Source organism: Moschus berezovskii, chromosome 18, assembly GCF_049115385.1.
Source record: "Moschus berezovskii isolate FMDL1 chromosome 18, NW_MosBer_1.0, whole genome shotgun sequence".
Taxonomy (NCBI): Eukaryota; Metazoa; Chordata; class Mammalia; order Artiodactyla; family Moschidae; genus Moschus; species Moschus berezovskii.
In genome coordinates this window covers 39920097-39934395 of record NC_142477.1, presented here as the reverse complement: position 1 = coordinate 39934395, position 14299 = coordinate 39920097, and the positions used below count along the sequence as shown (strand labels likewise).

Here is a 14299-nt window from a genome sequence, read left to right as displayed (position 1 = left end):
TCTCTTTCCAGGCCACTTTCTGTCAAGAATCTATCAACCTCACACGGGGCTTTGTTAAAACTCCTGCCATCTAATTTATGGACCGTTTCTTGTCTTGAAAAAGTAATTTATATTTGCCCAACTTGCCAAGCCTCTCCCACTTTGTACCCTCTGGAACAGTTTCTTTTTCAATTATTACTGGACATTTCTCTAAGTACCCAGAAGTACCCTTAGATTTGTCAGTATATCCATGATCTTTCCAAACCCTTAGTTTGGACAACACTAGCTCTAAAAGAAGTGTCACTGTGGCATCTTGCTCTTAGCCAAGGGGAAAAAAAAGGCACACGTATTGAAATCTGTTCAAATGTGTTAACCATTCTTAATCTGGCATTATGACAACCTACATACCATCACATATTTATATCATATTTTAGGAACTTCAGATAACATCATTGGTTACTTTTAACTTTCAGGGGGTTCTTTATTGTTAATTTCTGAATACTAACCTCTTGATGGATGTTGGCATTTTCTCCTGCAGCTTTATGGGGAGTTTGCTGACCCATTTAAACTTGCAGAATGTAAACTTGCAATAATTCACTGTGCTGGTTATTCAGACCCTATACTGGTGCAGACACTTTGGCAAGATATCATAGAAAAAGGTAAGTTTCACAGCTAGGTCTGTTAGCTACACGTTATTTAATGACTTGGTAGAAGAGTGAATGTACACTGTTAGTGATCATATATTAAGGGCTCATGAAAACTGTATATATTTAAGCAGAGGGTAAGTGACTGGTACCTGGATATGGTTGAGGGTGATCCTCGAGAGAAGGATTCCAGTGAATGTTTGAGAGGACCCTCAGAAAAGATTGTGATTTTTGTGGTTTGTACTGCTTAGTAAGGAATTCTGAGATACTTAGCTCAGAATCCCATAACCAGTCCCCTTCTAAGATGAAAGTATGTATGTCAGACACTAACAGAAACACAGAATCTGCTCATTATATTAATGTGCATACAAACAAACTATCGTATTTTGTCCCTTGAGACACAATAAAATAGTTTAAACTTTTCACATTAAAAACACTTTGGGGAGAGGGAAATAGCAACCCATTCTGGTATTCTTGCCTGGGAAATCCCATGGACAGAGGAGCCTGGTGGGCTACAGTCCACGGGGTCTACAAAGAGTAGGATTTGACTGAGTGACTAACAATTTCACTTTCAGGGAACTAGATCCCATGCCACAAGGCCAAAAATTAAAAAAAAAAAAAAAAAACTTTGGGTTTCTAATGACATGTCTTTTTCTTACAGAACTAAATGAAAGTGTGACATTGAGCTCCCCAGATAGGATGCATGCTCTTAGTCTCAAGATTGTGCTCCTGGGTAAGATATATGCCGGCACGCCTCGCTTCTTTCCTCTCGGTGAGTCATAACCTCAGCTACAGTCATGGGGCTTTTGTTTTCGCTTTGTTTTGATGGTGTTCTTCACTGACATGGAAAAATAATGGTTTTTAGAGCAAAATCATTTTGTGGTTGCGATTTATCAGCTTTGCAGTTTAATTCTACCTCTCCAGAAAGAAACACTTCCAAAGAATAGTAGGATCTGTTGATGAATAGTTTTGGATGTGAAACTTGGCTTGACCTTCCAGGTTTATATAGCTATGTTGGAATACTGCTAACAGACCACAGTGTTATATTATTGGCAACTCTATACAAGTTTGAAGAGAAGAGAAAAATAGCTGATGTTTTCATGTGTTGATGATCTGTGATTGGTTTAACTGCTCCCTGTATATTGAGGACATATTTTTCTTTAAAATAGCAAGTAGTTGTGTTAAAAATGTAATTTCTTTGAATCCCTTTCTTAACCAAATTTGTAAGGTAGGAATCTCTATTATGAGCCATTTGCCAATTTGTAATGTCTTCTTCGGTCGTAAAACAATAGACTCAACATAAATACATTCATACAGTAGAATGTTAAATAAGCGCTTTGTGCTTTTGGAAAGTGTTGAGAAACATGAAGATACCTACAACCTTATATTGTTTTTAAAATATGAAGATACAGTCTTGTTTACAGGTCTTCTCTGATTTAGGATTTATTCCCTGGACATGGTAAGAAATAAAACTGTTATAATCATACCCTTATTTCTTATAAGTAAAGTATTAAAAACTGCCTATGCCATTTCAGTTCAGTTCAGTTGCTCAGTCATGTCCTACTCTTTGCAACCCCATGGACTGCAGCACATCACGCTTCCCTGTCCATCACCAACTCCCAGAGCTCGCTCAAACTCATGTCCATCAAGTTGGTGATGCCATCCAACCATCTCATCTTCTGTCTCCCCCTTCTTGTCCTGCCTTCAGTCTTTCCCAGCATCAGGGCCTTTTCAAATGAGTCAGTTCTTTGCATCTGGTGGCCAAAGGATTGGAGTTTCAGCTTCAGCCTCAGTCCTTCCAATGAATATTCAGGACTGATTTCCTTCAGGATGGACTGGTTGGATCTCCTTGCAGTCCAAGGGACTCTCAGGAGTCTTCTCCAACACCACAGTTCAAAAGCATCAATTCTTCAGTGCTCAGCTTTCCTTATAGTCCCAATTCTCACATCCATACATGACTACTGGAAAAACCGTAGCTTTGACTTTTATTGGACCTTTATTGGCAAAGTAATGTCTCTTCTTTTTAATATGCTGTCTAGGTTGGTCGTAGCTTTTCTTCCAAGGGGCAATCATCTTTTAATTTCGTGGCTGCAGTCACCATCTGCAGTGATTTTGGAGCTCCCAAAAATAAAGTCTGTCACTGTTTCCATTGATGGGTAAAATAAAGAGCAGTCACATGAGTATGTGAAGCTTGACAATTTTAATAGCAAAATAACCACTTGTGCACAGTACCTTTTGAGGGTATTTCTTCTTTGACTTAAGATTGTTAATTGTTCAGCCCAATAAAATTTAGAGTAGAAGAGAACTTCCTTTTTCTATCACTCTGTCAAAGGCAAACAGGAGACTTTAAGCTAGAACAAATTATGAGACTTTAGAATTTCTATTACCTCTCCAGAATCTCTGTGTGGTAACTTGTAGGGGCGATGCACGTTCAGTCTGCAGTGATTTTTCTTGCCCATGGCTATTCATATTGGTCAGTCTCAGATTTTAGGTACCATAAATATGAATTTTATTGCTTCTGTTAAGAGCATATTTATGATGTTCCGTTCCGTTCCGTTCTGTCGCTCAGTCGTGTCCGACTCTTTGCGACCCCGTGGACTGTAGCCTACCAGGCTTCTCCGTCCATGGGATTCTCCAGGCAAGAATACTGGAGTGGGTTACCGTTTCCTTCTCCAGGGGATCTTCCCGACCCAGGGATCGAACCCGGGTCTCCCGCATTGGAGGCAGACGCTTTAACCTCTGAGCCACCAGGGAAGCCCTATTTATGATGTAACAGGTAGTAAAAAGTGAGAGTGGGACCACAATTAGAGTCACCAAAATAAAGAAGAATCTTGTGAATATTATATTTAATATTTCTAAAATCAAGGTACAGCAGCCCTTCTTTTTCTGAAAAGCTGTTAAGATCAGTGTTTCAAATATTAAGGAACTCTTATCATGAGACTTCCCTGGTCCAGTGTTTAAGATTCCATACTTCCCGAGCAGGGGGCCTGGGTTTGATTCTGATGGGGGAACTAGATCCCACATGCCACAACTAAAGATTCCTCATGGCGCAACTACAAATCTCTCAAGTCACAATGAAGATCAGAATTCCTGCATGCCGCAACTGAGACTCCGCACAGCCAAGAAATAAATAAATGAATAATTGAATACATAAATTAAAAAAAAATGTATCAGCAGGCCCTCTCTAATAGTGTAATTGTCAGTGGTCTCTATTCTCTTCTTGTACCTTTTGCTGTTTTCTACATTCACTCTTAGTTTTTTCCCTAATAGCTTTGAAGTGTGTAAGTGAATGGTTTTAGCATATTTGCAGAGTTGTGCAACCATCACAGTTAAATTTAGACCATTTTCATCAAAAAGAAATATCCACCCTCAGCCTTAAGCAACCACTAATCTACTTTCTGTCTCTGTAGGTTTGCCTGTTTTGGTATATACCTTATTTTATATTCAAAGAATTATTTGTTTTGAAAATTGTTTTTTAAAAAATTTTCCTCTAGAAGCTGCTCAGTTATGAATAAGAGCTACTTTTTAGTATCAAGGGTTAACAAATCTAGAACAACAGCAATTAGTGATTATATGAGGTGAAGGACATGTTAACTAATTTTATTGTGAAAAACATTTTGCAGTATGTTTTAGATCATCACATTTAGACCTTAAACTTATACAGTGCTATATGTCAGTTATATCTTGGTAACACTGGGGAAAAAGTAGAGTTAACAATCCCAACTGATCTTTTCTCTCCCCAGATTTTATTGTGCAGTTCTTAGAGCAGCAAGTTTGTACTTTGAACTGGGATGTGGGTTTTGTGATACAGACAATGAATGAAATTGGAGTGCCATTACCTAGACTGCTGGAAGTGTATGATCACTTGTTCAAGTCACGGGTAAGGAAAATATTAAATAAAATATTTTCGTGAAATCAATTTAAGTTTCTAGATACAGGAGCGGATTTTTTTGGTTGTGTGTTTCTAAGTATCATATAATAGAGTTGCATCAGAAATTTGCTTCATTCATTGAGTATCAGAAATTATCATGCTTCAGACTTTTGAAACCAGTAATGAGAGTTGCTCTGTTATATACCATGATAAAAATCAAATATTTTTCAATATCAATAAAGCATAATTATATATGCTTTACTTTTAGCGGAATAGGCTAAATACATTAAGAATTACTTACTTTAAAGGAATAAAACCTTTCCTGGTGGTCCAGAGATTAAGAATCCACCTCCCAACACAGGGCATGTAGGTTTGATCCCTGGTTGGGGAACTGAGATCCCATATGCCACAGGGCAGATAAGCCCGCATACCACAGCTGGAGAGCCTGAGTGCACAGTGAAAACCCAGCGCAGCCAAAGAAGAAAAGTAAGTAAAAACAAAATATTCACTGTAAAAACAAAATATTTATTCTCAATCCTTGTAACCTCATCTAAAATATCAGTGCTTAAAGATCTTTCTCTCCAGAGAAAAGAAAAATTTAACTATATGGTGATAGATGATAACTAGGCTTAATATGGTGATCATTTTGAATGCAAACAGCAAATCACTATATTGTACACCTGAAAGTAACACAATGTTATGTGTCAGTTATACCTCAATTTAAAAAATAAAATATCTTTCTCTCCATATTTAACCTTATTGGACTTAACGTTTTGTAATTTTTATACTAAGATGAACTAAACGAAACCTGTTGATCTAGCTTGTGTTTAATACTAGTCATGATTATAGTAGCTTCATCAGAGCATTCATACAATGCTTTCCAAGGCACTTATTTATCTTTTGACGGAAATGAACAACTAATCACATCCCATCTACATCTGACAAGGGCAGAGATGTTAAATAACCTACTCAAGTCACATAGCTAGTAATGGTGGAGTCAGAACTAGAATTAAGATTCTCTGACTACTGGTTTAGTCTCTTATTCACACTATCAGATTAAATCTGCATAGGTTCCAGGTAAGAATCATGTCACAGTCAGTAGGAAGAAATGGATTCTTTTTTTTTTCCTGTTATCTCAGGTTCCTAAACAGCAAATTAATATGCTCTGCAAAGTGCAATGATACATCAAATATTCTTCCTAAGTGACATCACAGTGCAGTTTTCAGTACACTGAACTCTGATGAGTATTTTAACTAACATAAGTGAGGGAAAAATTAGTTGACACAATTCACCTTACAATTGATGACGTGTTCTTTTCTTTATAGGATCCATTCTGGAACAGAATGAAGAAGCCACTGCACCTTTTAGATTGTATACATGTACTATTGACAAGATATGTTGAAAATCCTAGCCAAGTTTTAAATTGTGAGAGGTAACTATGAATTAGATACTGTGTTCTAAACCAAAGGTTTTTAAATGCATCGAATAAATAACCTAGGTAACAAATTTGGAGATAGTGGGGCATGATACAGAGACTACAAGAAGTATGGGAGATTTAAACTCCTGTGTATGTGTGCAGAAACTATTTGATATCAGTTAGCACATATAAAAGGTGAGAGTTTTTCCATTTTCCAGCCCTTGTCCCGATAAAAGGATAAAATTAATGAATTACTGCTAAGCTCGTTCCATTTTGAATGAGCAACTTAGGAAGTGCCATTATGTCTTCTGTGATATTATTGGCCGTTTCAAGATACATTTGTTTGAGGAGACCAAATGAATGTAAATATTTAATATTAATTTAAGGAGTCATTGCTTACTGCCTGCCTTCTCACTGTAACAGTCTTCGAGAGGAGAATGGTTGTATATGGTAATCCACCTACCCCCCTGAGTGTCTTTCTCTGCTTTCATTTATTTGCCATTTATTTAATCACATGATCCTTCCTCTTCTGTGGGCCTTTACTAAGTAAGATTAGCAGAAGTTGAAGGGAAGTCCTATAGGAGGAAATGTTTCTGAATCTGTAGATGGCTGATTGGGTGTCTTTTTCTTTACAGGAGAAGATTCACAAATCTCTGCCTGGATGCTGTTTGTGGTTATCTGGTCGAGCTCCAGTCTATGAGTTCCTCAGCAGCAGTACAAGCCATCACTGGAAACTTTAAATCTCTTCAGGCTAAACTAGAACGGCTTCATTAATTATTGTAATGTATTTTCATCCCTGCGTTTTTAATCTGTAAAATAAAAACTCAGCTGGGTCCAGCTATCACATGCTCTAAATCTAAGAACTTAAGAACAATTTTAGTAGAAATGCGTTTTTAATAAGTGACTGGTATCAGCAGAGAGTACATTTGCAGGTGAATTCTTTTTTTTACTACATAATACTATTTTGCTTTTTAATAATCAAGTTAAAAACAAATAAGATTATTTATGATTTTAACACAAGGATAAACAAGTAAAAAACTCTTGTTTTGAATTTATATGCTCATTGTCAAGTTAGTTCAAGTATTGAAACTTAAATAGGCTAGCTGAGTAGGTCCAGTCCCGTAATAGTAGATTCTACAACAGTTCTTAAATAGGCAAATAAACACTGTCTCTTTTTAAAAGTTTTTAAGATTTTTGGGTTCATCTTTGGGAAAAAATTTCTTCTAACTACTGATTTTGTCAGTTATAATCCTTGCAGTACACACCTGGTTGTTTTTTCTGAGCAAGTGATAAACTTGTAATTAATGGCCTATGTCCTATCTCCCCTGCAGGGAAATGCTGTTTTCCCTCATCATTCACCTAAGCTCTTCTTTGTCCTGGGACTACTGACTCCTTTAAACTGGTGGTTCTCAAAGTGTGTGCACCAGACCAGCACATCAGCACCATCTGGGCATTTGTTAGAAATTCAGATTCTCCAGCCCAGCACTCTGTTTTAACGCCCTTCATGATGTTCCAGTACATGTCAGGTTGAGAACCACTGTGTTGGAAGATATAACCAGTTCATGGATGGAGCTTCCCATCTGATGCCTCCTCCTCCCTTGCCCATCAGTAACCACAACACCTGAGTTTCACCTGAGACACACCATATATGAAGCAAAACTGTTCATAATATAGTTTCTAATCTTCAACAGAATTAGGATGGCAAAACCAAGTGCCCAAAGTCATGGCAACAAAAGAGAAAAGTCTGGCAAGTACCCAGGACTCACAGAAAAACAAGAACATGGACTCCTTTCCTCTTACCTTTTGTTACCAAGAGTAATGACCTTCTACCTGTTGTCACTAATGTATGTCTAACAGTTTTCAAAATACATTTTGAAAATATTTTTTCTTCCATTTTTATGTTTTTCCCAAGATCGTGGGTTGCTGTCTCCAGTTATTCTCTTAGAATTTAGCTCCCTTTATCTATAGTCTTATTTATAATATTTAATAGGATGTTAATACCTTCTTATTAGGTACCACCACCTCTCATATTTTTCGGCTTTTCAGTTCCTTAAGTTTAGATTTCTTTGAATATGTAAAATGAATGTATGCTACACATTGTTAATTCTGTAAATTTAAAATTCTATCATGTCTACTTAAAATGAAAGTCTTGCTTAAATACTGTATTTAGCCGTGATTCCAGTTCTTCTACAAGCACATTTATCCACAAGAACATTAATATATATGTTAAGTTTACAGAACTCAAAATAATGAAGCTACATCTTTCATAAAGAATGTAAGCTAATGTGGCTAAATGGTCTTTATGAATCTAGAAATCTGAACCATTTATTTGTGTAACACCTTACATAACACCTTTAAGAATTCTAGCCACATAGCGAATGTTTTCAATATCCTTTGGAGGGTAAGAATACTAAGAGAAATTAAGATCCTCTTCTCCTTTTTAATCATCTGGGAGAGTGTAAAACCTTAACATTCATAAGAATCACTTCGATAACCTGTTTATTACAGATATTCCACCGTCAATATGATAATGATACTGGTAGTAAGTGGATCAAACTTGAAGTAGCATTGTTCTATCACATTTATCAACTTTGTTTATATCTGGTTTATATCTTTGTTTATATCTTGTTTATATCTGGTTTTCATTCAACACATTATTTCTTTATAGTGACTATTAAATATCTATAGGCAATGAATGATAAGTGGAATATATGAAACAGTGCATTCATTGTAGGCAGTGAGGAGTCATTGAAAGTCCTGATTGTGACACATATTTCTAGATAGATCATTTTAATGTGGCAAAATGGTTAAGAAAGAGAAAAAGCTATTTTGGGGACTTCCCTGGTGGACCAGTGGTTAAGACTCCAAGTTCCCAATGCAGGGGTGGGTTCCATCCCTGGTCAGGAAACTAGATCCCACATGCTAGCTGCAACTAGAGATTCTGCATGTGGCAAAGAAGGTCCCACATGCCACAACTAAGGCCCAGTGCAGCTAAATAAATACAAAACTTTTTTTAAAAAAGAGAAATGTTTAACTGTACGAGGTATGGGATATTAGTCCTGAAATGTATGTTCAGCATTTCTTTAGTATAATATACCTGACTTACTAGTGACTTGTTTGTTGAAAACCTCTCCGCTCTCATCTTTTATGTTTTATAGTTGACTTCATCTCAGGGCTCACAGATTCGTCATTCTCTTCCTCTGGATACTTCCCTCCATCTTTTTTCCTCTTATTCATGAGGGGGAAAATATGATAGGGATACAGTTGTATCAAGGAAATAAAGAAATAGAACACTGAATCTAAATGTCTTGAAAGGCATATGCTTTCTTTCCATTTTTTATCAGTTTTTTCATTTAAATTCCCTTAATTTTTTCAGAATATTTTTGAGTCTTTTGATAAATCATTTAAACTCTTGGAAGTTTTATTTTGCTCATAAGGAAAACTTTCCTCATAAGGCAGTTGAAGCCAAGTGATGAGACTTTTTTAAATCCAAAAATTGGTAAGAGCTAATGTAATCTGTTTTTATTGTTTTGTTGTTCTGCTTCACATATTAGTTAAAATACTATTTCAGAAAACAAAGATCATGGCGTCTGGTCCCATCACTTCATGGGAAATAGATGGAAAAACAGTGGAAACAGAATGAGATTTTACTTTTTTTGGGCTCCAAAATCACTGCAGATGCTGATTGCAGCCATGAAATTAAAAGACGCTTACTCCTTGGAAGGAAAGTTATGACCAACCTTGATAGTATATTAAAAAGCAGAGACATTACTTTGCCAACAAAGGTCCGTCTAGTCAAGGCTATGGTTTTTCCCGTGGTCATGTATGGATGTGAGAGTTGAACTGTGAAGAAAGCTGATCGCCGAAGAATTGATGCTTTTGAACTGTGGTGTTGGAGAAGACTCTTGAGAGTCCCTTGTACTGCAAGGAGATCCAACCAGTCCATTCTAAGGGAGATCAATCCTGGGTGTTCATTGGAAGGACTGATGCTGAAGCTGAAACTGCAATACTTTGGCCACCTCATGCGACGAGTTGACTCACTGGAAAAGCCTCTGATGCTGGGAAAGGTTGGGGGCGGGAGGAGAAGGGGACGACGGAGAATGAGATGGCTGGATGGCATCACCGACTGTGGACATGAGTTTGGGTGAACTCCAGGAGTTGGTGATGGACAGGGAGGCCTGGCGTGCTGTGATTCATGGGTTCGCGGAGAGTCGGACACAACTGAGCGAGTGAACTGAACTCTGCATATAAGTTAAATAAACAGGGTGACAATATATAGCCTTGATGTGCCCCTTTCCCAATTTGCAACCAGTCCATTGTTCCATGTTCAGTTCTAACTGTTGCTTCTTGACCTGCACATAGGTTTCTCAGCAGGCAGGTAAGGTGATCTGTGATCCACACAAAGGTTTTAGCATAGTCAGTGAAGCAGAAGTAGATGTTCTTCTGGAATTCTTTTGCTTTTTCTATGATCCAACAGATGTTGGCAATTTGATTTCTGGTTCCTCTGCCTTTGCTATATCCAGCTTGAACATCTGGAAGTTCTCAGTTCACGTACTATTGAAGCCTAACTTGGAGGATTTTGAGCATCACTTTGCTAGTGTGTGAAATGAGTGGAATTATGCGACAGTTTGAACATTCTTTGGCATTGCCCTTCCTTGGGGTTGGAATGAAAACTGACCTTTTTCAGTCCTGTAGCCACTGCTGAGTTTTCCAAATTTGTTGGCATGTTGAGTGCATCAGTTTTATCAGCATCCTCTTTTAGGATTTGAAATAGTTCAGCTGGATTCCATCACTTCCATTAGCTTTATTCATACTGATGCTTCCAAAGTCCCACTTGACTTCACAGTCCAGGATGTCTGGCTCTAGGTAGAGTGATCACACCATCATCATAATCTGGGTCATTAAGATCTTTTTATATAGTTCTTCTATGTATTCTTACCACATCTTAATATATTCTGCTTCTCTTAGGTCCATACCATTTCTGTCCTTTATAAATAGATAATAACTAATAAAAAATAGATAATAGCCAAAATAAATAGCTAATAAATAAAAATAAATTTTAAACCTTAGTCAGTTTGCCATGTGGGAGCTAGGACTATTGTATCATATCTCCAGCCCGCACCTGATTGCCTGCCTCTGTAATGAACATTTCCAGTTGAATGATTGATGAAGTTCTTCATTCAAAACATGAGTAAATCACTCATTCCTCTCTCCCTGACCCCTGCCTCCTCCTGTTCCTCTATTTTCTACCTCAGTCTTTATCATCTAATTATTCAACTCAGACATACAGGTCTCATCTTTAAATTCTTTCCCCTCCCTCCAAATCCAATTAGTCACCAATTTTTTTTATTCCCCCAGCCATACCATATGTCAAGTGGGATCTTAGTTCCCAGACCAGGGATTGAACCCACTCCCCCTGCAGTGGAAGCAAGGATTCTTAGCCACTGGACCTCCAGGGAAGTCCCAGTCACCAAATTCTAAGCAAATTTATTTATTTAATGAAGTATCTCTTCAATTACCTCACTAGTTTAGGTTTTTAGAGTTTAATCAGGTATCCTGTTTCATTAATACACATACAATAGTCTCTAAGTGGTTTTCCTCCCTCTAATTGGACACCTTCATTTTTGCCCCCACACTAAAGTCAATTTTTCTTTAAGAATGTAAACCTAAATATATTACACCCCTACCTTTTCCTTCAGAAGAAATTTCAGATTCCTGTTGTGACATGAGGATGCCACTGAAGTTTACAAAAGTAAAAACAAGAATCTCAAGTTAGTTTAAACAAAAGCAGAATTTATTGCCCTTCAAAACTAAGAAGTCCAAATAATAAAGAAGCCTCCACATTGCTAGACCCAGAACTTGAGTATTTTCAGGACTTTGTCTAGGTTGGTTCTGTCCTCCTCTGAATTTATTTTTTGTCTCCTGCAGTTTGCTCCATAAGTCCTGGGAGAGTGCAGGCAGTGTCAAGTTTCTTCATTTTTGTTTGCTCTAACCCAGAGGTAAATTCAACAGACAAGTCCCAGGAAGGGAACTGATTAACCCAGCTTCAGTTACAGACTCAGTTGTGGGGTGCAGAATCATTCTCCAAACAATACAGAAGAGGAAGGAAGTGCTTCCCGAAAAAACTGCATGTTGGGCACACCTCAGGCCACTTTATCTGTCCACCTACCTTCCCACTAAGTTCTTTGTGCTTTGATGAAAACTCTAAACCCATAGATGCAAGAAACTCTGTGAACCCAGAGCAGGAAAGACACAAAATCATACCAAAGCATGCCATCAACAAATTCTCAGCAAACAAGGAACTAAAAGAACTTCCTCAGCCTGATATAAGGTATCTGTGAAAAATGTACAGCTAAAGTTGTACTTAATGGTGGAAGACTAAACACTTTCTCCTTAAAGCTAAAAATAAGAAGGTTTCTCTTCAACGAGGATTGGAACTCCTGATCAGTGCAATTTGGCAAGAGAAGATATTCAAATTGGGAAAGCAGAATTATTCAGAACATAATTATGTAGAAGATCCCAAAGAATATACAGAAAATAGTAGAACTATTAAACAGAACAAATTGCTAGAACTAGTAAGTTTAGCAAGATCACAGGATATAAGGTCAATGTATATAAACCAATTCCAGGGCTTCCTTAGTGGCTCAGTGGTAAAGGATCTGCCTGCCAATGCAGGAGACATGGGTTCTATCCCTGATCCAGGAAGATCCCACATGCCATGGAGCAACTAAGCCTGTGCACTGAGACTATTGAGCCTATGCTCTAGAGCTTGGGAGCTGCAACTACTGAACCCACATGCTGCAACTACTGAAGTCTGCAACCTTAGAGCAAAAACAGAAGTCACTGCAATGAGAAGTCCATGCACCCCAACTAGAGAGAAGCCCCCACCCCACAACTAGAGAAAAACCTGCAGCAATGAAGACTCAGTACAGTCAATGAATATATAAATACATAACATTTTTTAAAAACTGCATTTCAGTATACTAGCAGCACATAATCAAAAACTACTCATTTAAAATAACATTAAAAACTACAAAATAAGATTAATTTTAACTATATATAAGACCTATACATTGGAAACTGAGATAGTCCTGGAAGAAAGTAAATGAGAAATACGCAACACTTGTGGGTTGGAAGAATAAACAGGAATATTAACCATGAATTCTCATTAAATGAATACATAGAGTCAGTGCATTGCCAACCAGATTTACAGCACACTTGTAGAAATTTACAAGCTGATTCTAAAATTTATATGGAAATCAGATGTCCTAGGATAGTGCAAACAGATTTGAAAAAATAAAATCTGAAAATACTGATTTCAAGATTTTGGTATAAAGCTACTGTAATTATGATAATGTGGCATTGGTATATCAATAGAACAAAAGGGTACAGAAATAGATGCACACGTATATGGACAATGCATTTTCAACTAGGTGCCAAGGTAATTCAGTAGGAGAAAGAATAGTCTTTTCAATAAATGGTGCTGGAACCATGGGTTCTCTGGTAGTGGTGGTTTAGTTGCTAACTTGTGTTTGACTCTTGTGACTCCATAGACTATAGCCCGCCAGGCTGCTTTCTCCATGGGATTTCCCAGGCAAGAATACTGGAGTGGGTTGCCATTTCCTCTTCCAGGGGATCTTCCTGACCCAGGGATCAAACACTAGGAGCTGCAAAAACTGAGCTCTCAAGTCACAAATGCTAAAGCCTGCCACCCTAGAGCTTGTACTCAGCAACAAAAGAAGCCACCACAAGGGATAGCCCACACTCTCCACAACTAGAGAGAAGCCCATGCAGCAGTGGAGACCCAGTGCAGCCAAAATAAATAATTTTTTTTTAATCAAATAACCATTGTTTTCAAATATTGTCACACTTAATGTTCTTGTCAGTGTATTTGTTCTCCTGTATAAATCATATCTTGAAAGAAAAGGACTCGAGTCCATCCCTCTTGACACCATTTTTAGTGAACAAAATAATTCAGATGCTAGCAATTATAAAATACACCAAAAAAATGCTATAAACTTTATAATGTAAAACGATAAATATAAGTAAAAAGCTCAAAATATTTCCATATGAAGGCAACATGATTACATATCTTGAAAAACCAAGTGAATCACAAAACAACTTGAAAAAAAACAATTTTACAAGAAAATAGGGCTAGTAAAATAGCAGGCTAAATTGACTAGAGTGTATTTGCACACTCAATAAATATCAGAGTTCATTATAAAAGTAATCACATGCCTAATAATGAGAAATATTAAATATTTCGTTTCAAGTGCCATCAATTAACCATTTTTAATGTACTATCAATGAAAAAAAATGTTGCCAACTAAACTGAAATAATGGACTCATCACTTAGAATTTTTATTTTATATTTATTGAAAGATATAT

General features: G+C 37.2%; 1 protein-coding gene across 2 annotated transcripts in view; it reads left to right on the top strand.

Moving 5' to 3' along the window:
- NUP155 (nucleoporin 155) overlaps positions 1-10287 on the top strand; it is a 56752-nt gene extending 46465 nt beyond the window's left edge. Inside the window, exons 31-36 of one of the 2 annotated variants that reach the window (XM_055422162.2) lie at positions 518-638; positions 1285-1395; positions 4367-4503; positions 5820-5926; positions 6547-6690; positions 7243-10287. In XM_055422162.2, coding sequence (XP_055278137.2) covers positions 518-638; positions 1285-1395; positions 4367-4503; positions 5820-5926; positions 6547-6685 — 615 coding nt within the window. In that variant the 3' untranslated portion in view covers positions 6686-6690; positions 7243-10287. Of the gene's footprint in view, positions 1-517; positions 639-1284; positions 1396-4366; positions 4504-5819; positions 5927-6546; positions 6751-7242 lie in introns of those variants that run through there. The other variant, XM_055422161.2, reaches the window with a different exon arrangement.
- Positions 10288-14299: the final 4012 nt, after the last annotated feature.